General features: G+C 34.2%; 3 protein-coding genes and 1 pseudogene across 3 annotated transcripts; 3 read left to right on the top strand and 1 right to left on the bottom strand.

Moving 5' to 3' along the window:
* Positions 1 to 13,919: 13,919 nt before the first annotated feature.
* On the top strand, positions 13,920 to 14,984 carry LOC122310013. Its single transcript, XM_043123903.1, has one exon. It carries the CDS (start codon positions 13,920 to 13,922, stop codon positions 14,982 to 14,984), a length of 1,065 nt encoding a protein of 354 aa, XP_042979837.1.
* A 403-nt stretch (positions 14,985 to 15,387) lies between these two features.
* On the top strand, positions 15,388 to 16,641 carry LOC122310012 (ATP-dependent DNA helicase PIF2-like). The gene has a single exon (XM_043123902.1). The coding sequence runs from the start codon at positions 15,388 to 15,390 to the stop codon at positions 16,639 to 16,641; it is 1,254 nt and encodes a 417-aa protein (XP_042979836.1).
* Positions 16,642 to 17,313: 672 nt separating this feature from the next.
* LOC122310011 (replication protein A 70 kDa DNA-binding subunit D-like) lies at positions 17,314 to 19,821 on the top strand. The gene is made up of 7 exons (XM_043123901.1): positions 17,314 to 17,460; positions 17,808 to 18,078; positions 18,550 to 18,628; positions 18,730 to 18,874; positions 18,958 to 19,115; positions 19,218 to 19,338; positions 19,669 to 19,821. Exons 1-7 carry the CDS (start codon positions 17,314 to 17,316, stop codon positions 19,819 to 19,821), a joined length of 1,074 nt encoding a protein of 357 aa, XP_042979835.1.
* Positions 19,822 to 22,826: 3,005 nt separating this feature from the next.
* Positions 22,827 to 23,715, bottom strand: LOC122310010 (annotated as a pseudogene).
* Positions 23,716 to 26,005: the final 2,290 nt, after the last annotated feature.

Raw genomic sequence — 26,005 nt, 5'->3', positions numbered from 1 at the left:
AGGTGGTGCGACGGCGCTAGAATCGGTGAAAAACCGTATGGCTTGGAGGAGCTCGTGGTGGCTAACGGTGGCTCGGATGGAGGTGAAACTTGGTGGGGATCTTCACCGGTGAGAGGGGAAGAAAACTGGGTGGGTGGTGTAGGCCACGCCGCCGGAGAGCGGCGGTTCTGGGCTGCGAAAGCAACCGGCGACAGGGGAGAAAAAACAGGCAGGTGCCGTGACTTCCAGGGGCTCGTGGCGGCTAACGGCTGGTCCGATGGCTCTGAAAATTGGTGGGGATGATCTCTGGTAGGAGGGGAAGAGAATGGTGGGGGTGGTGTATAACACAGCCTCCGGACGGCGGCGGTTCTGGGCTACGAAAGCAACCGGCGACAGGGGAGAAAAAACAGGCAGGTGCCGTGACTTCCAGGGGCTCGTGGCGGCTAACGGCTGGTCCGATGGCTCTGAAAATTAGTGGAGATGATCTCTGGTAGGAGGGGAAGAGAATGGTGGGGGTGGTATATAACACAGTCTCCGGACGGCGGCGCACCGGGCGGTCAAAGGGGCGACGATGAAATGGAAAGGAGAGCTCTGTGTGTGTGTGTTTAACCCGTATCATGTGCATTAAAGCCTTGAACGTTTTTCACCTTCATCCTTATATATTATTGTGATGATCTATAAAAATACAATAATGATTTGAAGACCCACTACCGGGGTTAGTATTGAACAGTATTAGAACTTTATATGCAATTTCTCCTCCTTGTATATTTATATATAGTTAGTTAGGTTCTCCTAATTTTCTTTTCTCATTTTCTAAAAGATGTAAATTATATTTTATTCTCTCAAATAAGGCTGATCTTTATTTTAAGATATTTGAGGTAGAAGACTGACATGATTTTTTAGGCTAAGCAAGTACAGTTAGGGATTATTTTTATGAGCTATAGAAAGTTGGGTAACAAAGCTAAAAATCCAAGAGACAAGGGAGGCCCCCAATGTTTGAAAGCTAGCTATTGATTTTATTTAATAATATATGTTTGCCTTAATTATTAAAACCCTCCCAACTTCCATCAGCTTTTTCATATATAAACGTGATGGGAGATTGAAATAATTCAATAATTGCCCCCACTACTTTTCTTTTTTTATTTTTTTCCATTCTTTAACCTGTCCCAAACGGCACAAATGTGTGGTTTCGCTGTGATTTCTTTCAGGCAGTAGGGAAATTAAATTTAAGAGATGGGTACCACTTAATTTTGTTGTTAAGCGAAAGCTACCACAGAAATCATAGACGTGAGGGACTCGAAGTTAGGATCAGGTTGATCATGCAAGTGGTGCTTGTTGTCTTAAGAAAATAGTAACTGATAAGAAAATTCCACGAAGTAAATCATGTCAATATTGATGATGATAATATATATTATTTAATATTTTATCTAAAATAGTAACGTAAACTTTTCTTCAACAACAAAAATGCACATGCATGTGGGACCCTACCGAAATACTATTGAGAGTGATGATAATATATATTATATAATATTTTATCTAAAATAGTAACGTAAACTTTTCTTTGACAACAAAAATGCACATGCATGTGGGACCCTACCGAAATACTATTGGGAGCGATATAAGAGAGAGAGAGTCTGAAGCTGTAAGGTTGAGAGAGATTGAGATAAAAAAATGTGGAAGAAGGCCGAAAGGAACACTATAAGCAAGAAAATGAGAGGGAAGTCAGACAAACAAAAAAACACTATAAGCAAGAAAATGAGAGGGAAGTCAGACAAACAAAAAATAAGCGATTTTAACGGAGATGGATTAAGTATTATTATTAGAGAGAGACAGACAGAGAGAGAGGCAATGTGAAAATATAACTTTGGGTTTATGCAATTAACAACTGATGTTACATCAACAATTGGAGCACTAAAGACATTATGATAAATGAGAAATCATGCAAAATTCTATTATATTATTATAATTAATATATCTTATGCGAGTTGCTTGGCTGTCTTAAAATTATATTATATTATTATAATTAAATATTATTATATTATTTTTTTAAAATCATTATGATTATAAAAGTTAAAAACTTTTCTTAAAGGAGTGGTGGTTCTTCTAACATTTTCTTGATTTAATTTGTTTTTACACTCTACATTGTAAAAAGGTATCCATCCATCGACCCTGTCATAAAAAAGCTTTCACTTCCGATAGACCCAAAGATATCCCTTTCTTTGCCTATAAAATATATATATATATATATATATATATATATATATATATATATATATATATATATATTATTTGCCATGCATTGCTACATCAACGCATGGTGCCCTATCATTGTCACGGGCCCTGTTTAACTAGCTAATCAAAGAAAAAAAAGAGGACATGAAAGAGGAAGGGAACTCAGTCGATGGGTTCATTTGGAAATTTATTTAAAAGGAAAAATATTTAAGTTTTATTGTTTAACTTCAATTGTCATTTTATTGTGGACAAATTATGTTTACTTTCTACTTTCAAAAGGTATATTTTTCACTCTCAAATAATATGAAAATTTATATTTTGCATTCCCAAAAAGTCCATTGTTGAATTGAAAAATGTTTCAACAATCTTATTTATAAAATTAAATTTATAAATTAACAGTTTAATAGTGTATGTTAAATTGTAAAAGTACTTTTATTATAAAATAGATTTAATATATCATATAAAATTATATTAATTTCTAAATTGTAAGTAATTTTTTCTTTGAAATATATAAGATATTCTTTTGCTAAAAGGTTAAGAATATATATATATATATATATATATATAATACAGATGATAAAATTTAATTTATTTTAATAATTTAAACTTGAAATAAATAATAATTTTTATAATATTAAAATAATCTTAAAAATATAAAATTCTTTTTCATTAATGTTTTTTAAGTCATGGGTTTTACGGAAAAAAAAAAAAAAAGAGTGAACTACTTGATTAGGGGCTTGATCAACACGGAATTGGCTAGGGGTAGGTAGCATTATATGTTCTACCAAACGTATAATATTACCTCACAAAAAAAAAAAAAAAACATCCTGATCTATCAATCGATCATTTCGTTTTGATCTTATCATCATCATGTATAGCTAATAACATAATTAATTACAGCTAGCTAGCTGCTACCTTATTAACATGCTGTATTTTTTAATACTTATTTCGTTTCCAGGGACCCGTACGTCTACGCATTCGAGGCGGATGAGAAAGAGGTGAGTTTGGTTTTTAGGAATCTGGGCATGGAGGATTACCCCGCTTGTGGGCCCATCATTAACGATATTGCCATAAAAAAAGCTTTCACTTCCGATAGATCCAAAGATATCCATTTCTTTGCCTATATATATATATATATATTATTTGCCATGCATTGCTACATCAACGCATGGTACCCCATCATTGTCACGAATCAAAGAAAAAAAGAAGGACATGAAAGAGGGAGGGAACTCAATCGATGGGTTCATTTGGAAATTTATTTGAAAGGAAAAATATTTAAGCTTTATTGTTTAACTTCAATTGTTATTTTATTGTGGAGAAATTATGTTTACTTTCTACTTTCAAAACGTATATTTTTCACTCTCAAATAATTTGAAAATTTATATTTTGCATTCCCAAAAAGTCCATTGTTGAATTGAAAAATGTTTCAACAATCTTATTTATAAAATTAAACTTATAAATTAACATAGTTTAATAGTGTATGTTAAATTGTAAAAGTACTTTTATTATAAAATAGATTTAATATATCATATAAAAGTATATTAATTTATAAATTTTTTTTTATGAAATCTTTTTATAATTGTAACATTTTTCTTTACAATTACACTTTCAAGTAATAGAAAAAAAAAATTAAGTAACGTGGTATAACCTTGTATATATATATATCTTATATTTACATCAGATCAAAAACAGTTTTACAAATTGCCTTCTAAACAAGTTCATTCACATGAATCACCAAAAAGCAAAACCAAAAACCGCTTTAAGGACGTCCGGTTTTCATTTGGTGGGAGGAAATCCACTTCTCAGCACAAATACATTGCATGTGGATTTCCCTTGTATGTATTGTCACGTACACAAACCTCCCACATTCCTCTCACGAAATAAAATTGTTTTCCATTGACCCACCCCGACTCCTATCATTTCGCTCCTCACCTTCTCTTTCCTCTCACTTATTTTCTCTACTTTTTTTTTGCCCTATCTCATAGAATTTGCATGTGGGTTTTCGTTTTTGTTGATAAAGCTCTGTACGAAGAGATTTTGGCCGTTGTCTTCTTTGGTTTTCTCTTTTTTGCTCTGTTTGGAGGGTTTTCTGATAGAAAACGGTGCGGATTCGACCTCCCGGGATTTTTTCAGCTGTACTCATGTCTAACATCTTCGGTTTCAGTGGTAAACTCTCGATTGCCTTAGAAAAATATAAATGATATCCTTTAAGTGTTTTTCTAAATAATATACTTAGTAAAGAATTCATCAAAATTAAGCAGTTAACTTCTCTCTCTCTCTCTCTCATCTCTCTCTCTCTCTCTCTCTCTCTCTCTCACTCTCACTCTCTCTCTCTCTCTCTCTCTTAACAAGAGCGGTGGTCCTCTATTTTAGACCAGACAACTCTGATCCGTAGGATTTTTACAGGTCTTCTGTAGCTGTCAGGCGCCGCATAGCTATGACACTACATTGCTCTTCTGTAGCTGTCAGGCGCCGCAGCTATGATATTACATCACTCTTGTCTCTTGTAGAGAAATACTTCACAAGAGATGATTCATCATAATTTTCTCTATAAAAGAATTATTCAGTTCATCTTCTTTCGCATCTCATCTTCTTCACTTTTCTGAAATTAGTCTGCATTCTTACTCTGCAATCTCTTTCTGCTTTCTCACTTTGCAATGGCTCAGCAATCTTCTCGTTACCAATATATGAGGTATTCTGCACCTCATTCACCAGTTGTTTCTGCTTCTTCCATAGGTGTTATAATGCAATCCAATAATGATTTGGCTAATAAGTCAGATAATGAAATTATCTACAAGCTTGTGAGTTTCGGTACCCGATACTCATCAACCCTTGTCGCATATTCTCAGCGACTACAATCTAGGACTGGTGGGGTTAACAAACTCCACGAGAATATTTCTATCTTTCAGCGGCTTCTTATGGATTCCAACATGAAGATAGAAGCACTAAAGCGAGAGAACAGAGATTTAAAATCTTTGTTTAACTCTTCTTTTCGAGTGGCTACTCCTTTAGATAGGAAATACATGCAGATTTTTGAAGAGCAAGAGCGTTTAAAGATTGAGGCAAAGAGCCTCAAATTTCTATAATTTTGCTTTGTGATAATAAAATAATACTTCACAAATATTCATATTTGTGTTTCTATCTTCTGTTAGATCTTCTATGTGTTCTATTTTATTTCTCCTTTAATAATGCACAATTTCTTACAAAACCGTAATATGAATCTGAAATACTAATTGTATTTAAGAGATGGTATTTTAGATTTAATAATTCCATTCAACTCCTCCATGAATGTTCTCTAAATCCCAACTGAAGCTTCTCATTTACAAATCTTTGCTTGTTATTTGGAAAAATTCCACGGGATCAAGATATCAACAATCGTGACAGCGCTGCTGCTCTCCTTCTAAACAGGTTTGATTCACATAAATAACCTCAGTTGCTTCAGTATACTGAATGAGATGTACTTATTTCTTATGTTCTTTATTTTAGGGCATTTCACCCCTCTTATCTGCTGTTGAGCGGTGCATAGCGGTGTTGCTAATTACTATTATTTACTTTGATGGGAAGGTTTTACATTTATATTTTGCCTCCACTAAGCAAACGTCCCTTGGAGTGGCTCGGGAAAAAATATTTATAATTTATTTTTTTTGGCACCGATGATGATCATCGAATATTGATGATTTTCTTCTTTCTACTACTCATTTTTTTATTTTCCATCTGTCACTGAAAGAAATAATATTGCTTACTTTTATAATGGTTCACAGACGCCTACGCATTCGAAGCGAATGAGGAAGATGTGAGTTTGGTTTTTAGGAATCTTGGCATGGAGGATGACCCCGCTTGTGGGCCCATCATTGACAATATTGCCATAAAAAAGCTCTTCACTTCAATCCAAATCGGCCCTCTACTTTATTAATAATTGGACCTTTTATTCCAATAATTCGATCTCATGGCAAGACAATGCCTCCCACAAATCATGCATACAGCTATATCTATCTAACATTCACTTATCCTTTTAATATCATTAATATATTAATTTTACCATATAAGGGATTTTGGTTGGGTTCCACCTTACAAATTAGTACCCACACGTCAGCTATAGTTTGAATAAGTATATAGTAAAAGTATTTCATTTATCTTATCTTATTATTATAATTTTTGTAAATTTTCACATAAAATATAATAAATAATTTAATTTTTTTAAATTATAAAATAATAATAATATTAAAAAATACTATTCTAATAATATTATATTCAACTTTTAACTTTTATCTCAATTAATTTTATCTAAACTCACTATTTAAATGGAACCTAAGAAATAAATATACATGAATTTCTTTCCTTCCCCTTTAAAATTAAAGGTGACATTAATAATATTTGTCTATATAGAATGTCTAAATATCATTTTTTTAAATATATAAAATTTATATAAAAATAATAAATTTTTAATAATAAAAAGAGAGGTGTGGCAATAAGACAAAAAGCTAGCAAGAAGTTCGGTGTAATTGCTAGTACTATTCTTCGCATGATTTGTGGCCGAAGCAAGCCAAAACAAAACAAAAAAGGAAGACTACAATGTAAACATGATCTTGAAAAGTGATAAAGATAACTTGAACGAATTTCTAAAAGAAATGTAGAGCATTCACATTTGTATATATATATATATTGGATAAATGTTGATTCTTTCCCGACACGTGAATAGTAACTGATACTTTTTATAAGATGGGTTCGAATAATTGAGTGGACCCTATTCGATTAGAAAACGTGCTGGTTAGAAATTGAAATAAACTGATCATGATCAACTCAATTAATTATTAATTATTATTCATGTTATGCAAGAAAAATATATACTTTTATATTAATTAGCTCTAAAAATCATTAATATTTTTTTATCAAAAATTATAATATTTTGCTAAAAATATAGGTTGACAGTTTTATCCTAACATTCTTTTTTTTGTCATTTTATTAAGATATAAGTTTATTTAAAATTACCTACTACTTAATTAATTAAATTAAATTATGTCCGCTTAAAAAGTTTACAGCAACAATACTTGCTAGAAATGATTGATTGAAACAAAAAAGAAAAAAAGTTATGTACAGATGGATGACACTTTGAATTATGGAAGCTTGAGGCAGCTTCAAGATCACAATTGGATTGCTTGCTTTTCGTGTTACCTTTTTCCTGGGGCCTCTCTCTTATATTTAGCAATTTAATTTTACAAGTTGTACGTACTATATCGAAAGTTATAATCTATTACTGTATACCTTTAGTCTATGATTAAATTTCAAACCATGTGACAATGAAACTATTCTGGAGTTGATGCCATGTGAAGATGCTTTGTTCGGTTGCCAAGTCTAATCGCATCTTCTCACTTATTTTATTTTATTTGATGACAGAGAGCATCAATAGCTGGCATACACCCATGCATTTTAAATTATTGAATTAAGTTTTAATATATCAAGTTTTAATATATCGAAAGTTATAATCTATTACTTTAATATAATATTATTTGATCTCGAAAACGGGCGGTTGATTCTACAATGTAACTGCTGGCCTTGCCACGTGACAAGACAAAGAGCTGATATATATCGATCATTTCATTTTGATCTTATCATCATCATGTATAGCTAATATATATACATCTATATAATATAAATTAACTTAGTTGTTGACATTAGACATCGACTTCTTGAAATAAATTATTGAACTAAGTTTTAATATATCAATTTACAGACTTCATCAAGAGATCTAAATATATAAAAAACTCTCTACTTAAATAAAAATATATATATTTATTTTTTGAATTTTTTATTAATATATATAATAAATCCTAAGCTTGGTAAATGGGGGGTACGTGGTATATAAATCCTATGTATATATAGCCCCATGGTCGGGAGCTGCACGTAATTTCTCAAACCAATCATGACTCATATCAATCTCGTTTTACCCTGACAATATTTATCCTGCTTGTACACACAAGATATGAATGTTCCTTTGCTTTTGATATTTTCACTATAAAGACTTCTTAAAATAATCCATGATAAGTTTCAAAATAATCCATGATATATAAAAGCATTATTCTCATGCAAAAAATATGTTACATATAGATATAATAATAGTTATAAAAATATGGAATCATTATCATGATCGATGTTGAATTATTGCACTACGTACGTACTGGCCTACCTTATAGGAAACAAACATGAAAAGCGACAAAAATTCATCAGGCAAATGTCATACAAATATGACTACAGTAATAGATTATAAGTCATCATAAATCCGTAAAGAGATTTGGTTGCAGCAGTGGTTTGACAGGATGATAGGACGTCTGGATGATTAAGAATAACAGACACCTTAAAACGGTCTTTATGGCTCATTTGTGTTCACTTCTAACTTGGTCTCACATAGCTGATTCGGTTTTTGTTTCAGGTACGTATTTCCTTAGTTTTATTTCTTTTTTTATGGTAAGGAAAATCTGCCTACACATAATCTGCCTGTGTATATATATGTATACTATATATATAATACAATTAAAACTTACAATGCCTTTTGTGTCTAAACAGGAATTGTCCTCATCAAGAGATCTAAATATATAAAAGACTCTCTATTGTTCATTTCAAGACCTGTAAGTGTCTTATATTATATATATATATTATATATCTCTTTTTGCTGGTCCCCTACTTATAATTTTTTTGTAGATCTTTGCTTTGAATGGCAAATTAATTTTGAGAAATATTTTATTCAAGAATTTTGATATGTGATATCGATCTACGCTTTTTATAAGTTCCATTTTCATGGTATTTTTCCATTTCATGTGTTATTTTCTTATCTTCATTTCCTTGTTGATTTAAAGTATACATCAGACTTCATTCAAATATATTTGAATACAATATTTGGATTACCATTCTATTGACTCCTCAATATATAATCGAAATGCAATGCACGTTGATTAAGTATTATTATTAATAATTAATAATAATAGAATATGATGAAACATATGCTTCCCACCAAGGAGACAAGGGAGGCCCCCCAATCTTTGAAAGCTAGCTATTGAAACATGTCTCCAATATCACATAAATTCAAAGTTTGAACGCTAAAACATCTTTTGCTTGCTTTTGTTATGGGCGGGGTACATAATTTCATTACTTATTTTCCATTAGGGATCATAAACTTTGATTTTATTTAATAATATATGTCATAGAACTTCATAGGAAGCTAGGGAAAGGTAGAGGAACATGTGGTGGAGCTGTGGTGGCGGGTGGTGGCCATACGGTGGCTCACGGCGGCGGATCGGCCGTTTGAAGCTATTCTCGGCCTTGGAGAGTGAGGGAGAGTGAGAGCTCTACATAGCTTCGTTGGTCATGGAATTTCTTGGGGAAGTTCGTGGTGATGAGAGGAACAAGGTGGTGGTGGTGAAACACCATGGGTGGCCGTGTACGGTGGTGCACAGCGGTGCAACCGAACGTGTGTGTGTGGAGACCCATCAGAGAAAGAGTGAGAGTTAGGGAGAAAGAAGGACATGGGGAGGAAGCTCTTGACATGGTGGTTTCGTTGGTGTTGCTTGGTGGCCATTTCGGCCGTATATGGTGGTCCAAAAAGGTGAAAAAGGGTTGAAGACCCATTTGTTTGGAAGAGAAAAGAGAGAGATCGGGTGGCCGGTAAAGCACACCACCGGTGAGGTTGTGTTCGCCGGTGAGGGAGGAACACGCCGGTGAGGGAGGTGAGGCACGGCGGCTGAAGGTGGCGCCGTCTGGAGCTTAGACCGAACGGTGGAGGAAGTTCATGCACAGTGATCGGCTGGAAGCTTCACGAGGGAGAGAGAAAAGGGAGAAAGAAAGAAAAGAAAAAGAGAAAAAGACTGAAGGGAAAGGGTAGGGTCCTGGGTATTTAATATCAGTCCTACATTTCGGGATCTTCAAAAAGATCTAACGATGAGTTTAAACACTGATTTGAAAACGCGTAAGTATTTTATTTAAAATAAACACTTTAATAAAACACTAAGAGAAATTAAGATAGAATATTATTTTATAAACTAAGGTTTATAAAATAATATTTTTTTTATCATTATATAAAATGATAAGGTATCATTAATTAATCAAAGTGCATAAAACACTGAGAGGAATTAAGATAGAATATTATTTTATAAACTAAGTTTATAAAATAATATTTCTTCATCATTATCTAAATTGATAATGTATCATTAATCACTCAAAGCTTTGAGTGATTTTATTTAATAATATATGTTTGCCTTAATTATTAAAACCCTCCCAACTACCATCAGCTTTTTCATATATATGGTCTTTCCCTCACTAAGAAATTAAACCCATCCGATCCTCCATCGACCATGTACGTACGTGGTGGTTTGCAATTAGCTAGCTGCTTCCATGATCATCATCACATTTTGGTGCTAAAAGTCAATTGGATTGGACCTAAGATTTATTTTTCTTTAGTTGTTAGCTCTTTGTTTTGGACCAATTAATCATGCAACACACATATTATATGAATATGTATATATATATATAAGAAAAATATTTTATATATAAATAAATTATACAAAAGTAAACTTACAAGCTGATATAATTTGATATGATATATGAGATTTTAAAATTAATTTTATTATAAAATAGATTTAAAAAATTATATTAATTTAGAAATTTATTTTTATGAAACTTTTAGACGCGACACTTCTCAATATATAATTCACCAACGGCGCCAACAAGCTCTTAATTTCGTGTATATAAATAAATTATACAAAAGTAAACTTACAAGCTGATATAATTTGATATGATATATGAGATTGTAAAATTAATTTTATTATAAAATAGATTTAAAAAATTATATTAATTTAGAAATTTATTTTTATGAAACTTTTAGACGCGACACTTCTCAATATATAATTCACCAACGATGCCAACAAGCTCTTAATTTCGTGGACGTTAAATAATATCTTTCTCTGCGAGTATTGCAGGAAGATTAACCCTTGATTAAGAAAATCAGCCTCTAATAAGCCGGTCCCACAACACAGCATGTTGATTAGTTTTTTAATGGTGCTGAGTTGTGTTTGGGATTTTGACCCTATAACATTTTCTCACTAAATCATCTTCTATGTTTCAAAAGTTCCAAACAAAAATCTTTGTACAAGGTCTTCATTGAAAATCATTCTTTTGGTTGTGTGGAACAGTATCCAACTTTTGGAAGAATCATTTGCTTCGTTAACATAATGAGTAGTGGTAAGCTTGTGTTAATAAGTTATGTAGCATTTTTTTTGAAATAGTAATATTAGTTTTGTAAAAGTTAAGTTTGGAGACTATTTTTTAAAGATCAAAGAAAACAACGGGCCTGGTCCCTACTTATAATTTTTTTGTGGATCCTTGCTTTGAATGGCAAATTAATTTTGAGAAATATTTTATTCAAGAATTTTGATATGTGATATCGATCTATGCTTTTTATAAGTTCCATTTTCATGGTATTTTTCCATTTCATGTGTTATTTTCTTATCTTCATTTCCTTGTTGATTTAAAGTATAAATAATTTGGTTGTATGTATTTTTCAACTTATGAATCAACGAAATTGTTTATAGCATTTAAAATACATCAAGGAGGTATGGATTTCGCATTAAGCAATTATTATTTATTCATTTAATTTTGGTTGTGTGGAACAGTATCCAACTTTTGGAAGAATCATTTGCTTCGTTAACATAATGAGTAGTGGTAAGCTTGTGTTAATAAGTTATGTAGCATTTGTTTTGAAATAATAATATTAGTTTTGTAAAAGTTAAGTTTGGAGACTATTTTTTGAAGATCAAAGAAACCAACGGGCGGAGAATATCCCGTATAAAGATTTACCAGAAGAGGAAAAGGAAGAACTCCGTAGAAAACGGAGAGAAATATATGCTAAAAAAAAGGCATCTAGCAGCGATTCTCTCCAATTAAAAGATTCAACTTCGTTTGATGGTGATCAACTGACTATATCAATTGATGAACGTTCAAATGATGATGTCCAACATGTAAACATCATTCAAGACTTTACTGTTCTACAAAAGGTGTCAAAGAGACAACGGATTTTCCATTCTGATATTGACATCGGTGAATTGATTTCATCTCATGAAGTATGTGTTCCTCCTGGTGTAAATCTCTGTGTGGTTGATTCAGAGGCAACTTCATCATTAAACAATGTGACAGATCGCTCAAATTGTCCGAGTCATTCTATGGATTTTCTGACACGTAAATCAGGAAATATATACATAGATGAAACAACCGTCTCTAATCAGTTTCTGATTCAACAGGTTTTCCTGAAATTATTTTGTCATCTTTCGTATTCAAACATCTTTCTGTTCTTTTTCATTGAAATTTGGGAACATTCTATTCAAATAGGCTCCATGTGTTGTTCAGGAACAGTCAAGTTTTGAAACAAGTATATCGCCACCTTGTAGGGGTAAGAAATCAGTATAATTATATTATTCATTCTTCTGATTCCATTGTCAACTCTTGTCACTCTTCCAGTAGTGTCCTTGGTCAAATCATTCAAAAAACAATCGATGAGTTTACACCTATTGTCTTATATTCACTTTTGAACTCAATAGGTGAGGGGCATCGCCGTTCTGCTGGACTTAGGCAATTATTACAAGTCGTGCCATCTGAAGCATATTCTTTGCCGTATGTGCCTTGTTGCAGACATTGTAAAGCAAAGCGATTCTATCATGAAACAAACGGATTTTGTTGTGCTGATGGGACAATTTCTTTGGCCACAAATGCCGTCCCTGATCAACTTTATGATCTTTTCACCTCTAACACAGATGAATCTGTGCATTTTAAGACCTATGTTCGGACTTATAATAACAAGTTCGCGTTTACATCCTTTGGAGTTAAATTCGATGAAGATCTTTGTAGACGGAATAGAGGAATTTATACCTTTCGAACTCAGGGACAGATCTATCACTATATCAATGATTTAATCCCTTTAAATGGTCGTCCTTCTTATTTTCAATTGTATTTCTATGATACGGAGCATGAATTAGAAAATCGCATTTCTGATTCAGACAGAATGAATCCATCAATTATAGCTCAACTCATCGATATTCTTCACATCAATCCATATTCTCTGTTCTTTTGATCTCTTGGTGATTTGTCAAATTTGGAAAATCAAGTAATCCATATAAGATCAGATGTTGGTCTAGATCAACGTGTATTCAATGTCCCGACATCTTCACAAGTTGCAGCAATATGGGTTGAAAATGAAGATGCAGATCAGCTAAGAGGACGAGACATTTATGTCTTTAGTCATTCTGGTGGAAGTCATATAGTTCAATATTATTTTGGCTGCTATGATCCACTTTAGTATCCGTTGTTATTTCCTCTTAGCGATACTGGTTGGCACCAAGGCATTCAAAGGGTCAATAGAGGAAGCACATTAACAAGTAACGAAACAACCCGATCAATAGATCCTCACCGATCAATATCAGCAGAAGAATTACTTAGAAGAGAACATCGAGGTTATAGTGTAATCTTAATCTTCTCATTTTGTACTTAGTTTATAGACATCCAATTTTATAATGTTTCATTCCCCTACAACTTTTGCAGCATTGAACAGAAGAAGGAAGGATCCAATTGTTTTGTGTCGTGAATATTATTGTTACAAGTTATAAATCAGAGAAAATGTCAGATCAATTTTGTTACTGTCTGGTCGCCTATTGCAACAATTTGTTGCCGATATGTATGTTAAGATCGAGACGTCAAGATTAGATTATTTCCGTAGCAAACAACAACATATTCAATCTGAGTTATATCAAGGTATTGTTGATACCATTACACTTGGGGAAACTGATGCTTCTAATGTTGGGAAACAGATTATTCTGCCTTCGTCATTTATTGGGGGTCCAAGAGATATGCAAAAAAGATATATGGAAGCAATGGCTTTAGTTCAGCGTTATGGTAAACCAGACATTTTTTTAACAACGACGTGCAATCCAAATTGGCAAGAAATTTCAAATGAATTACGCCTGCATGAGGAGAGTCAAAATCGGTCTGATTTGGTTGCTCGGGTCTTTCGTGCAAAATTAGAAGAATTAAAGGATCGATTATTCAAGCAGCAGATATTTGGAAAAGTCTCGGCATATGTTTATATTATTGAGCACCAAAAAAGAGGGCTTCCACATGCGCATTTTTTAATTATATTACAGAGGAATTGGAAACTCTATGTGCCTGAATCTTTTGATGAGATCGTATCGGCAGAAATACCTGATAAAAATACAAATCTGCACTTGCATAATGCTGTTATCAAACATATGGTGCATGGACCATGTGGAGTGTTGAATCCAACAAATGTTTGCATGAAAAAAAATGGTTGTTGCAAAAGCCAATATCCAAAAAGTTATGCATCAGGTACGACTGTTGGAAATGATTGCTTCCCAATATATAAGCGTTCTGACAATGGAATAACTGTCAAACTGAGAGGCCATAATTTGGATAACCGTTGGGTCGTTCCATATAATCCATATTTGCTTGCAACATTTGACTGTCACATTAATGTGGAGATTTTTTCTACGATAAAAGTAGTCAAATATCTTTATAAGTATGTTTACAAAGGGCATGATCGTGTTGCTTTCAATTTGGTTTCCAAACAAACTAATCAACAAATTGACGAAATCCAACAATTCCAATCGGCCGATGGATTGCTCCACCTGAAGCTATGTGGAGAATATACGACTTCATTGTTAATGAAATGTACCCATCAGTATATAGCTTACATTTACATCTTGAGGATAAACACCAAGTAACTTTTCGAGCAAATGAAGACTTAATCAATGTTCTCAACTCTGATTGATCAGCAAAATCAATGTTAACAGAATTCTTTACATTAAACCAAGTAGATGAAAATGCCAGGACATTGTTATACAAAGAATTTCCAGAATTTTATGTTTGGAGCCAAAAATACAAAGAGTGGACTCGTCGGAAAAAAAAACTGTTATAGGTCGAATTATTACAGCAAATCCATTTGAAGGTGAGAGGTATTATCTGCGGATATTGCTAAATCATGTAAGAGGACCTTTGTCGTTTGAAAATATTAGAACAGTTGATGGTGTCGTGGCTCCAACATTTCGTGAGGCAGCAACTATGCATGGTTTGCTATAAAGAGACAGTAGCTTACAAGATTGTTTACATGAAGCATCTCTATATCAAATGTCATCCAGTTTGAGACGACTATTTGCAACTATTTTGGTTTATTGTAATCCAACCAATCCAAGAGAGCTTTGGGAACGTTTTGAGCAAGATATGTCAGTTGATTTTAGGTCGACTGAAAATTCTATGTCGGATGTAAGAATGCAAGTTTTGCGCTCAATCTCTTTTACACTTGAATCAATGGGGAAAGACATTAATTCGTTCCATCTTCTTGATGACAACATTTGTTTTGGTGAAGACCAACTCGAATCTAGGGAAATCGATGATGAATTGGCTATTGAAATTTCAGAAGAAGATATTGTTGCATCAGAAGCCCTTAATAGTAAACAACGACATGTCTATAATTCAATTTTGGGAAAGGTTTTTTCTAATGAAGCTGCTACATTCTTTGTCGATGGCCCTGCTGGGACGGGGAAGACATTCCTGTACAAGGCACTTCTTGCCGTAGTAAGATCAAGAAAATTAGTCGCACTTGCAACTGCTTCATCTGGTGTTGCTGCATCCATCCTTCCTGGAGGTCGAACAGCACACTCGCGCTTTAAGATTCCACTAGATACTGATGAACATAGCATATGTTGTGTCAGTAAACAAAGTGCCATCGCAAAGTTACTACGTGTGGCAAGGTTAATTATATGGGATGAGGCCCCTATGTCAAGAAAACAACATATTCAAGCATTAGATAAAATGCTACGAGACATTAATGATTCAGATTTAACATTCGGTGGAAAAGTTGTAGTTTTTGGTGGAGATTTTCGCCAGGTTTTACCTGTGGTTCGTAAAGGAACAAGACAAGAACATGTTGACGCCAGTTTGGTTTCTTCTTACTTGTGGCCTACATTGATCAAGTTTCATTTGACTGAAAATATGCGAGCAAGATTGGATCCAGTTTTTTCAGAATATGTGTTAGAATTGGGCAACGAAATGCCACCAATCACAGTTGATGAAACTATAAAAATTCTTGATGGCATGCTTGTTCCTTACGAAGATGACTGTACTTCTTTGGATCATTTAATAGATGCTGTTTTCCATGATATTCATGAATATTCAATAAATATTTCAGCTATGATGAATCGGGTCATATTAACACCAAAGAACAGTTATGTTGATGAAATAAATGCATTGCTAATTCATAGATTTCCTGGTGAGCTTAAGCGATATTATAGCTTTGATGAAGCAATAGATACATCTGAACAGTCAATTATGGAAGATTTTTTAAATACTCTAACCCCAAATGGACTTCCTCCTCATGAATAGTTACTGAAGATAAACTGTCCTATCATGCTGCTTAGAAACATTAATCCTTCAGAAGGACTATGCAACGGAACACGTCTAATTTGTCAGGCTTTTGATCAAAATGTCATTGATGCAAAAATCGCAGTTGGGCATCACAGCGGAAAAAGGGTCTTTATTCCAAGGATCCCATTCTTACCAAATGTTGATGAAAATAGTGGCTTCCCATTCAAACGAACTCAGTTTCCTATTAGATTAAGTTTTGCAATGACTATAAATAAGTCACAATGGCAAACATTGGATTTTGTTGGAATATATTTACCTCAACCTGTTTTCTCACATGGTCAATTATATGTGGCTTTATCAAGGGCAAAGACTGCATCCACAGTAAGGATTTTAATACGGCCAGTGTCAACTGAGCGATCAGAAAAGAACTGCACAAAAAATATTGTCTATACGGAATTATTAAGATTAGCATCTTCAGATTAATGTTAAATAGGTAATGATTCGATTGTATAATTTCAGTTTAATTACTTCAACAACATTGTGCACTTAATAGAATTTTCTTTTATGTATATTTAGTATTGTATTTTTTAATTTATTATACTCTTAAATTCTCTTTGCAATTTTTTTTATTTAATATTGCGTTGACTATACTTACACATTTAATATTTTTGTGTGTGAACAGCTTTAAAGATGCGGACGGTTTATACATCAATAAAAGATATCACTCCAAGTACAAGAGACTGGAAAATCAAAATAATTGTGGCAAAAAAGTCACCCAAACGAACAGGCCAACGCTCACCAGTGAAGTACCAAAGCCTAACATTGATTGATCCAAAGGTATAATATTTATTTCTATCTATTGTTCTATATTTTTTTAGTGGATTAAAAACTGGTAAATGATTTTGTTATTTTTACATTCTATCTATTGAGTTTTGTTTTTATTTTTTATTTTTTTACTGCTAATTTGTTGGGTCTTTTGATGTTTGACTTTTTAAATCTTTGGCTTCCTTATATAAATGTCGACGATGTTCTATTAATTTAGTTATCTTCCTGTAACACATTTAAAAACAAAAATTTTACACATAACTCAAAACAATTTAAAATCAAAGAAAATCATTATAGTCAATTATTTATTACAATTTATTTTTTGTAAATTATCTGTTACAATTTTTTATATTATACAGGAAAATCAGCTGCAAGCTACAATATTTGATAAAGATATTGACTCGCGACAAGATACTTTGCACATTTTCCAGTCATATTACATCAGTAATGCATATGTGAAGTCATTGGATCCAAAGTATAGAATTGAAACATATGAATATCAATGGATCTTGAATTCTAAAACGATAATTGAGGAAGTTCCAAAGGATGAAGGACAATTGGAGCCACCAAAGTACCAACTCATTCCATTCAATGAATTAGATGCCTACAAGAATTTAATTGCAGAAATAGGTAATTCACTCTTTACTTTAGAATATTTAATTATCAATATACTAAAAATTTAAATCTTATTTGTCAGACATTTTAGCTGTTGCAATCCAAATCAAACCATGTAGAGAGATAACTTTAGCACATGGACCAACAACTATTCAAGAGATATATGTTATCGATCAAGGGTAAAAATATTTTTTTAATAGTTCACTCTTTTTGAATTATGTTCGAATTTTTATTTATTGCATATTTTGCTAATTCTTTTTTTTTATTCCAATTTTGTAGCTTAAACCCCATATGTTTAACTATGTGGGGTCGATTCGTGCAAGATGAATGCAAAAAAATCTCGAAAATGATTGAGACAAAGCCAATTATATTTGGAACCAAAATAAGAGTTGGTTCTTATAATGGTATTTTTAATAATTAACAATCTTATATTTTCTTTTACATTATATATACTTGCATTAATTATGATGCCTATTTCTAATGAAGGATTATCTCTATCATCACGTCCGAAAAGTAAATTTATGATCAATCCTGTTATTCCTGAGGCAACTTCATTGCAAGAGTGGTAATCATTACAAATAAGTCATTATTTGTTTCATACAATTTGAATATTGAAATTTTCATATTTTTATTTCTTATTTTGTATTTGTTTTTATGAATTTTAAGGGCAGCGATTAATGATTTATTACTCAAGAGTATTATTGCAAAAAACTTGACACACCCATCTGCATCTTTATCTTCTGTTGGCATTCGGGAAATAATCAAGAATTGTGATGTTGCTGAATTCATCAAAAGTTTGCAACCCATGACGGTAAAATCCTATTCTTAGTAACAGATTCAAATATTTATACAATCAATTCTTCTAAAAAATTGTCTCTAACTAATGTGATGCAGAAAACAAAATTTTGGATAAATGCGAAGATAATTGTGGTTGATTTGCGCAAGATATTTTTTTACATGTCATGTATTGGCTGTAATAAAGGAACTGAATATGATTACAATGATACATTTCTTTGTTACCATTGCAAACACGAAAGCATTTCCCAACCACAGTATGTATCTTTCAAATCTTTTGTTTGATAATTTATGTAATAAATTTAATGTATATTTTTTATTGATTCTAACTTAAAATGATATTTCCAACAAATTTATAGCTGCCGAGCATATGTTGAACTCGACGATAATACAGGAAGACTATCTGCTGTTATGTTTGGTGAAGTTGTAGAAGAAGCATTCGGTTGTTCAGCAGTTGAGCTTATGAATCATACTGGAGATGTACATCTTCTTATTTTCCATTCGCTTTATTGTTGCGAGTAAAAAAATCTATCTCAAAATTTTTAACATATTTAATACATTATCTATAAATACATTGAGGTTTATCTTAAAAAAACTTTTAAAAGTAAATTATAACAAAAATCGTTGAAATTGATTTTTATATACTTGTCTATTATGTCAATTTTATTTTTATTTATAACATGCATAGTAATTTAATTAAAAACATTGCATTCAAAAATTTGTGTTAATTTAGAAGACATAAATTTTCAGCATATAAGTTATTTAAATTTTTATTAATTATGCAATTATAATTAAAAATTCCCTTTGCAGGAACATTTGTCATATATAGAAAATCTTGTGGCACAAGTTTCACAGAAAGAGTGGAAGATTGAACTTCTTGCAGACCTCGATCAACTCAACCAAAAGCAGTTCAAGAATTTCAATGTCGTCTCTATTAATGCTGTACAGGATGACACAAAATGATGGATCAGAGTAAAAACATCAAAGTACTCATATATATATTTTTTTATCATTTTGTGTTGATTTAACAGTGAAGGTTGTACATCAGACTTTTAACTATGGTCCATGTCTTTGGGTGCCACAATCTATTATTGTTGTAGAAAATAACTTGTTATGTTCCAATTTCTCAGACATACAGTTATTTTAATACAATTGCTGTATTTTTCTTTTATACTATTATTTACTTTCATGGAAAAGTTTTATATTTATAATCTGCCTCCACTAGGCAAACGTCCCTTGGACGTTTTAATTCTACTAGTATATATATATATGTGATTAAACCGCTGCATGCTAACATTTATCATTATTCAAGTTCATCAAAAACTCGTAGATTGCTTATTACCTACACTTCTCAACACTCCATGCTCTCCTGTCGAAAGTACAAAAAATAAAAAAATAAAATCGAGTTTCTCTTAAGAGTAATGCTAATCTTTATTCTAAATTTTGTCAACATCAGTTATACATAGTGACACGTCACCCGCCACATTTTAAGCTTCTTATTCAATCAATTACTTAAATGTCACGTACTTAAAATTTATGACATTGTAAATGTAATTAAGGATAACAAAAACTAAAACGAACAAGGATATTATTATTATCTTAATATTATGTGACGCCCCCAAATCCCCACGCACGGATACGGAAAAATCGAGACGTCCGGATGATGACATCACGGGTCACCACTCTATCGACGAGTGTCAAGTGTGTGTATGAGCAATAAATGTGCACGAAGAAACACGCGGTGGATAATAAAGTCATAAACTAAGTATCAGAATTTTCTTTGTTTAATACAAAGCTGTTCAAAACATACATATTAAAATATTATAAACTACAAATATTGTTTCAAACCAACAACAAGCTTAAACTTCAACTCAATACTCCGGCGGAGCCGCATCCTCGGGCTTAGCCTCCTTCTCTTCCTCGATTTCTGCATCAAAATCTACTGTATCAAAAATGGTGCCGCAGGTAAGTAAGATCTAAACACCACTAGACAAAAGCATATTATAACTCAAACAATATGCATGAAAGAATGCCAATACACATGATCCGTAAAACTATATTTTTTCCACGCACGCCAAAAACCCATTTGGCCCAAAAACATTACCATTAAAACCATTCCTCGCCATTATCCCAGATAATGGCTCAAATCAAAAACCACAATTTTTCCAGAAAATTGATCACATAGCCTCAAAACGAACCTCTCCATTTTCTAGAAAAATGTCTTGTAACCAAAACCATAAAAACCGATCCAATTATGCATGCACCATGATCTCCTCTAGGGATCATCCGCACACTCTGGCTCTGTGCCACACCGCAGGTAACGTCTACGCGTGTGACACCTAAACGAGCGATGCCCAGTACTCGCGCCCAGCGCGTCCCTGGCCAGGCCATCCTCTAGTCCTCGCCACTCTAGGGACCACGGAGTCGACACGACAGCGTTACCGTATCGTGCGATCCGGTCGTCGCCCTGCGACAACTCAAGGGATGTCACCCAATATTATCCACTCCCGAGTGACTAGAGGAGCTCCACCGAAATAATAACCCATCCCGACTTAGGCTCATGAGACACACGCACCAGAAATTCTATTTACGCCAACAAAACATGATTTTTCTCAATTAAAATAAAATACGCATGAATGCAATATATAAATGCAACATCAATGCATAAAACAACCAACCAATCACAAATCAACAATCCAAGCAACTCCGTCCTCAATTCATCCGACCCCCGAACTCTTCGGACTCAGTCTGGAATCAACCAACCAACCAGATAAATAATTATTGTAAGAGTAAAATATATTTAAATCTAAAAGTAGAGTTTAGAAAATACTTATAGCGCTATACAGTATTTTTTGAAAGCTCGCGGCGTTGCAAACGATAGAGGAAAAGTAACGTAACAGTGTATTTTACATTGTGGCCGTGGGTAATAAATTACTCACTTTCGAACTGGGACAAACCAAGACACGAAATTGATAGAGAATGGTCTTGAGATATTTATGAAGTTAAAGGAAGTGAGGTTAGGCCGTGGGTGGTGGTGGAAATAGCGGTGGAAGGCCAAAAATGGGCTGAACGGAGATGAGCTCGTGGGAGCTGCTCCGACAACGGATCGGGGCCGAAATTGGGTGGGTTAGGTCGGCAAGAGGTAGAGGAAGAACTTGTGAAGAGATGGTAGCCGGAGGTAGAGCGACGGCGCCAGAAAAGCTCAAAAACCATGTGGCTTGGAGGAGCTCATGGTGACTAACGGTGGCTCGGATGGAGGTGAAACTTGGTGGAGATGTTCACCAGTGGGAGGGGAAGAAAACTGGGTGGGTGGTGTCGGCCACATCGCCGGTGAGCGGCAGTTCTGGGCTGAGAAAGCAACCGGCGACAGAGAGAGAAATGAGAGCTGGTGCCGTGACTTTCAGCCGTGCGTGGCAGCTAACGGCTGCACGGATAACCCTGCAAATTGGTAGGGATGATCATTGGTGGGAGGGGAAGATTTTGGTAGGGGTGGTGTACTACACGGCGGCGGGACGGCGGCGAATTGATCGGCCAAAGGGTCGGCGACGGGAAGGAGAAAGGGGCAGCTAGGGCACGCGGGAAAGAAGAGAAAAAGAAGAAGAAAAAAGAAAGAAAGAAGAAGGAAAGAAAAAGAAAAAGGAAAAATGAAAAAAGAAAAAAGAAAAAAGAAAAAAGAAAAGAAATAAGGTCCAATCCTTACTCCTGAAAACCAAAAACTGATCCGCCAAAAACGATATTAAATACATAAAACGACTAAAATAAATTAAACACCACATCAAATAAATTAAAAATCAATTAAAATACAATAATTTAAAATAAATAAACCAATATATTAATTAAATTAAAAACACTCATTTAGTAAAAATACACGTAAAAACGGGTCATCACATATTATTCCATCACACACTAATAATGCAAAGGCTCATTGGCAGAGCTAATTAAGTTCTACCACTCTTTTATTTAGCAAATTAAGCGTTGTCCTGGTCTATGAAAGAGGCCAACTTCTTCAACAAGGCCAAAGCCTTCTCACAATTTGGTCTGAACAGATGAAACACGTGCTCTTCCCCATCCGCCTCCACAATCTCCACCACTCCTCCCCACCCACTCATCCGTAGTGTTTCGTAATAGAACAAACCATTGTCCCTCGTCTCATCCTTCTCAGCAATAAATATCAGCACCCTGGAGCACCCGAGCCTCGACAGCCTCGAATCCTCGGATCATCGAACCCGCTAGTCGCAGGACATGAAAATAGCCACAATCTGTCCGCCACGCAAGTTCCTACAGTTTCTTTTCTTGCAAAATAGGGGTGAACCAAACATATTCCTAACAATCTCACTCCTGGCAAACCTTCAACCCCAGCTCGCGTTGCCATGTTGTGCACGATATTGCCTCCCATGCTGTCCCCAGCCAGAAAAACATGCTGAAAATCAACATGTTCTCTCAGCCAGGCCTCAGGGCCTTCGCCGGTAAAATGGGAAGCCACCCACCGAAGTGCAACCCAGGAGTCTTCGTAACCAATCGGCACAGGGTGTTCTTTGGCTAATCTGTAAGCAACAGAGACCGCAACAATGTTGGCCTCGGCGACGAGAGAAGCGAACCCATGTAGAAGCCCCCTCCATGATAGTAGACTAGGACAGGGAGCTTCTAGCCTGGGTCAGTGGCGCTTGGGGTGAAAATACGTGCTATGAGGCCTGTTTCTTGAACAATTTGAACATCTTTTGTGGCAGTGCCACCGTGGGAATCGATTGATGGAGGGACGACATTGGTGCCAAAGAACCTTTCCACTCGCCCATCTTTGTATGCGCAAAAATATGGAAGGAATTCGAGGGCAACTTCACTACTACTCCCTGAATCCATTGTTGAAGCAGGAAGCAGGAGTGTTGCGCCTTGATATATAATCGTCTAAACATGATGGGTTGCCCAATAAGAATGCTTCTTTGCGTAATCATTTACCTGTTGTCACTGTCGTGAATCAAGCCAGTGGTTGTTAAGATGTTTTATGGTTGGTAGGAGATTTGTTTCCAGATACAGTAGGTCTGAGTGGCGATAAATTAGAGTATTGGCATTGGCTTCATCAAAAGCCAATGCATCTTCAAAATTTGATGAATATAGATAAAACTGACCTGCATTGGATTCGGTAAAAGCAATTATCTCAAGTTTTGAGCTACAGTAATTCATTCACTTCCTTCAAATTTGAAAGCCTACTGTTTCACATTCATCCTTATATTTTATTGTAATTTTAATACATAGCCGGTTTATTTTATCTCTCTCTCCTTTCCCTCGTCTTTCTCCCCCCCTTTCTCTCGTTTTTGTCCGAGCTCAGAATCTGAAGGGACTCTTCTCCTCCACACAAAATCAAAGCAAATCCATGGTTTCTCTCCTCAAATCAGGTGCGATCTTCTTCTCCATTTTCTTCCCATGTTTTTTGCTCTCTCCCTTTCTCTATTTCTCTTTGTAACGGTATTTCCTCACCGATTTTTCCCCTTCTCTTTTGTTCATGTAGAAGCAGAGTGATTTACTAGGTTGTTTCCTTCAGCACTTGGCGCAACCTTCTTCTCCCTTCAGGTTCGTCTCCTCTCCAAATTTCCGCAACCCTAGTTCTATCTTTTTTTTTTTCTTTTTTTTTGTTTGTTTGTTTTGTTTTATTTTGATGCCATGGGCGAATGTATTATGGTCTATTTTTCCAACCCAGTTGTCTGTGTTTTTGCTATTTGGCTATTATTGTCTAGACGATTAAGTGGAATCACATAAAAAAGTTGTTGTGGGAGTTATTTGCATTTTGTTTGTGAGTGGGGCAATCGGTACCAGGGAAAGGAAGGGAGGGAGGCAATGGAGAGGTTCGATGGGTGTGTGACGGTTTTGGGGAGAGTGGTCAAGAATGGGAACTTGAGAGGGATTGAGTATGCTTTTTTAACACTGAACTCACTTTGGCTGGCCTGATGCTTTAATTCAGTTCTTTGTAGTTAAGAGCTGTCACGGCCAACACTTGTGTCTTCAGACTGCTATATGCTCTTAAAACCTTTTGTATTTCTCGTTACTATTCTTTTAATATATCTTGCATAGGAGCTGAACAAAATACCAAGAACTCAGAACCATGTTGACTCAAAATTAAGGGACATTAATTGCATTTCAGAATGTGTTTTGACATTCTTATAGCTTATTGAATTTTTCTCTGCTGCTAACTATGATTAGTTATGATATCATTATTATACAGAGTTATCTAGTGAAACAAGCTTTGTGTATTGAAGGGATTCGTGTCAGTGAGACTTATTTTGCTTTTGCTATTCCTTTATTTTTGGGTTATATGGTCTCTTTAAGTCTGAAACATGATATTTCTTTAGATGTAGGATTTCAATTCAAAATGCTTACCGGATCAGATTCTTTTGCTTTCATACTGGAATTTTCTTTTCTTGCCCATGTTTTCTTTGACATGCATACCACTGTGTGAGGTTCATTGGATATTAGATTTATTTGGTCACATAGTAGATGCTGACCATGCTTAACTATAAAATTGTTTGGTCACATAGTAGATGTTGACCATGCTTAAAAACAACCTTCAAGAGTAAAACATCATTTAAAACAAAGGGAAAACAAAATTTTTGTTAAAGAAAGGAACATGTGGTTTAGGTCAAAGGTAACTGAATTGTATGATGAAGATTGCAGCTGCCTCCAAAATAAACTGCTTCTATTTCAATCTTTTTATATATAGTTAAATATTTCCTAAGGTACAAGCTAAAATCTGAATCTATTTACACCAAACATGCTGGATCCAGAACAAAGCACAAGATATGGTTCAAAATAAGAACTTTGTGTCTCTTCACAAAAGGTTTACCATGCCAACTTAGGAAAAATATAAAAGCAAAGTAGTAACTTGAAAATGGACAGAAAGCAAAAGGGTTGGTCTTTTCTTTTCTTTTCCTTTTTTCCAAGTAGAAGGGCTACTACATATATAAAGCATTTTAACCAGGTCACAGCCTAGTACTAATTTCATTATACCAACACAAGAAGTATTTATTTCCTCTCTATTTTGGGTCACGGGCAGGGCCAGTCAGATTGTGGGGTACACTCCACATAAAACCATTTGGCTAAGCATTTTTAGAGTTCCAATATACCAAGTACATAAAAATATCATATTTATCTTACTACA

Source organism: Carya illinoinensis, chromosome 5 (assembly GCF_018687715.1).
Source record: "Carya illinoinensis cultivar Pawnee chromosome 5, C.illinoinensisPawnee_v1, whole genome shotgun sequence".
In the NCBI taxonomy this organism is placed as follows: Eukaryota; Viridiplantae; Streptophyta; class Magnoliopsida; order Fagales; family Juglandaceae; genus Carya; species Carya illinoinensis.
The sequence above is the reverse complement of the archived record's forward strand: the minus strand, read 5'-3'. Positions and strand labels throughout refer to the sequence as shown.

Coding starts and splice junctions, on each gene's coding strand:
- LOC122310013 (XM_043123903.1), top strand. CDS start 13,920: ATGTATGTTAAGATCGAGACGTCAAGATTAGATTATTTCCGTAGCAAA.
- LOC122310012 (XM_043123902.1), top strand. CDS start 15,388: ATGTCATCCAGTTTGAGACGACTATTTGCAACTATTTTGGTTTATTGT.
- LOC122310011 (XM_043123901.1), top strand. CDS start 17,314: ATGCGGACGGTTTATACATCAATAAAAGATATCACTCCAAGTACAAGA. Junction 17,461..17,807: donor TAACATTGATTGATCCAAAG/GTATAATATTTA, acceptor TATATTATACAG/GAAAATCAGCTGCAAGCTAC. Junction 18,875..18,957: donor AAAGTTTGCAACCCATGACG/GTAAAATCCTAT, acceptor AATGTGATGCAG/AAAACAAAATTTTGGATAAA.